The sequence below is a fragment of the Engraulis encrasicolus genome, chromosome 19 (assembly GCF_034702125.1).
Source record: "Engraulis encrasicolus isolate BLACKSEA-1 chromosome 19, IST_EnEncr_1.0, whole genome shotgun sequence".
In the NCBI taxonomy this organism is placed as follows: Eukaryota; Metazoa; Chordata; class Actinopteri; order Clupeiformes; family Engraulidae; genus Engraulis; species Engraulis encrasicolus.
In genome coordinates this window covers 7,982,519-7,985,018 of record NC_085875.1, presented here as the reverse complement: position 1 = coordinate 7,985,018, position 2,500 = coordinate 7,982,519, and the positions used below count along the sequence as shown (strand labels likewise).

Here is a 2,500-nt window from a genome sequence, read left to right as displayed (position 1 = left end):
GAACCACTGCTGGACGGCTCGATAGGTTGGGACACTGACTGGGGCCGCGAGCGGACAGGTGGTGCTGGACAATGAAGAGGAGGAGGAGGTGTAGGTGTAGGAGAGGGTTCGAGCAGGGGAAGAAAGGATGAGGAGACGGGAGACGAGACGTGACTCAGGGATATTGAGGTTAGTCTTCACCCCAGCACACCATCCAGCTAGCTAATGCAGTGTAGCCAAGTTTGGCTACCTCTATTACCCATTGCCTACCGTCTGTTGATAATATGCGCTGTTTCGTTTCTCTTGCCTGAGACCAAGTTGTCATCCTGACTTCATCAAATCACTCGCAAACATGTACTCATTTTGATGCCTTTCCCTGCCCTTCTCTTGTAATGGTGTAATGCCAGCATAGAAATCTTTCATTTGTCTTGTCACAAGGCCGTGATGTGTGCTGTGTAGTTATGCGTCGTGCCCTGTCCTCTACTCTAGATCTAGCTGGCTTCGGCGTTTTTCAGCATGAAACTTAAGTTGTCGTCCCTCTTCACTCGCTCAAATCAGTAACAAATATGTAGATTTATTTTCATGAACTTCTTGTAGCCATTTCTTTTAATGTGTCGGCTGTCACACGGACGACATGTGTACTGTGTCTTGTAATAGCATGTTAATTACGTCGCAATGGCGCATCCCCGCCCTTTCCCAAACCCTACAATATCTTTCTTTTTTTTCCCTTTTTTTTTACTATTCTGCTTGTCGCCGTGTTGTGCAACTACGGTTTTATACAAAATGCATTTTTGTAATTTTCCCCCTAATGTCATGTCACGTCATTATATCAAGACATCTGAGTATTATCTGCCTCTTAGATGGATAAGTAAGACGCCGACCAGCCGTGCCACTTGACCTGCTGTGAACGCTCTAGCTATTTGTGTTGTTGTTGGCATTGCAGTGTGTAGGCTATGTTGGAAGTCTAAGCGATACGACTTGGTTTTGCTGTGGTGAAAAAATGGCGAGTGTCCGAAAAAAACCCACTTGTCAGACGTTGACAATCTGAGCCTCTTTTGATGAGTCTCAAGCTGCATTACAGTTCATGCCTAGATAACAACTTTTGGTTTCGGGGCGCGTTGGTAAAGGGGGCGTGTTGTTAACATGTCATTTAGTAAGCAGGCTCACTGACTGTATGAACTGGAGCAATTTGACATTCAACCAAGGAAATTATTATTTTTACGAGATTTTATTATCATTATTAGATTTGGTGTATTATATTGCTTATATATTGCTTTGAAAGCCCACCTGGGAAATTCCCATTGTGACACTCCACTCTTAATGTGTTTGGGTCTGTGGGACCCATTTTCAGTTTTTGCTTTAGAAAAATGGTATGGATACTTTTTTATATTGAGATTCACTGGCCAGGGCTCATAATCAGGAAAATAAAGTTAGTTGTCCTCCTCTCTCTATCTCCTACCCTCAAACATAGGCTTCTCAGAACTTCAGAAGCAGTATGAAGGGAACATGGTGCACAGCAGCTTTTTTCTTCCTTTCAGCCCAGGTCCAGTGGGCAAGAATATCTTCTGTGTAACAAAAACATGACCACCATATAAAGGCCTATACATTATACATACATTATATGTCTGTATATGTACGCCGAGACAATATCATCATATACCGATACCGATATACCGATATACCGATATACCGATAGAGGCACTGGGCCCTCAGGAGTCAAAAATTGCCCGGGCCCTTTTCAGATCCCAGTCCAGCCCTGCACACACGTTTAAGCACTTGCACGCAGGTACACATGCAAGCGCACGCACACAAGCAAGCACACACGCACGCACGCGAACACACACACACACACTTGGTTCAACAGAGATGTCAGCAAAAACAGAGCAGAGGAATGGCACATGCACACGCACACACAAACACACACACACACACACACACACACACACACACACACAAACACACACGCGAGCACACACACAGCAGAGGAATGGCAGAGAAACAGAATGTGTCTTAGCTCACCTTAGGCCGTCTGGCCGTAGTCTGAGAGGAGAATCACAAACACACATACACACACACACACATGCACGCACGCACGCATGCACACACGCACGCACACGCACGCACACGCACGCACACGCACGCACACGCACGCACACGCACGCACACGCACGCACGCACACGCACACACAGCATGTGCCCAGACACCATGTCGGCCCGAAGAGGAAAAGGGAATAAGGGGAAAAAGAAGAACAGGTTGAGAGCATGAAAAAGGCAAATTGACAGTCAAGGTAAGAATAAGAAAGACATGAGTACATGGCAAGCACTACAAGGAAACAGCATTGGTAACCCAATTGGTGTGTGTGTGTATGTGTGTGCGTGCGTGAATGCAAGCGTGCATACGTTTGCGCGTGTGAGTGTGTGTGTGCGTGCGTGCGTGTGGTTTTCCAACTTTTCCAACTTTTTGAATCTCAACATGCCTCTTCACTTCACAGTATCTTATCATATAGATCGCATAAAAAAA

General features: G+C 45.8%; 1 protein-coding gene across 1 annotated transcript in view; it reads right to left on the bottom strand.

Moving 5' to 3' along the window:
• Nucleotides 1-2,500, bottom strand: part of dctn1b (dynactin 1b) — a 68,709-nt gene that overhangs the window by 39,661 nt on the left and 26,548 nt on the right. The window contains exon 7 of the mRNA XM_063183580.1: nt 1,999-2,019. Within this exon, the coding sequence (XP_063039650.1) occupies nt 1,999-2,019 (21 nt within the window). The remainder of the gene's footprint in view (nt 1-1,998; nt 2,020-2,500) is intronic.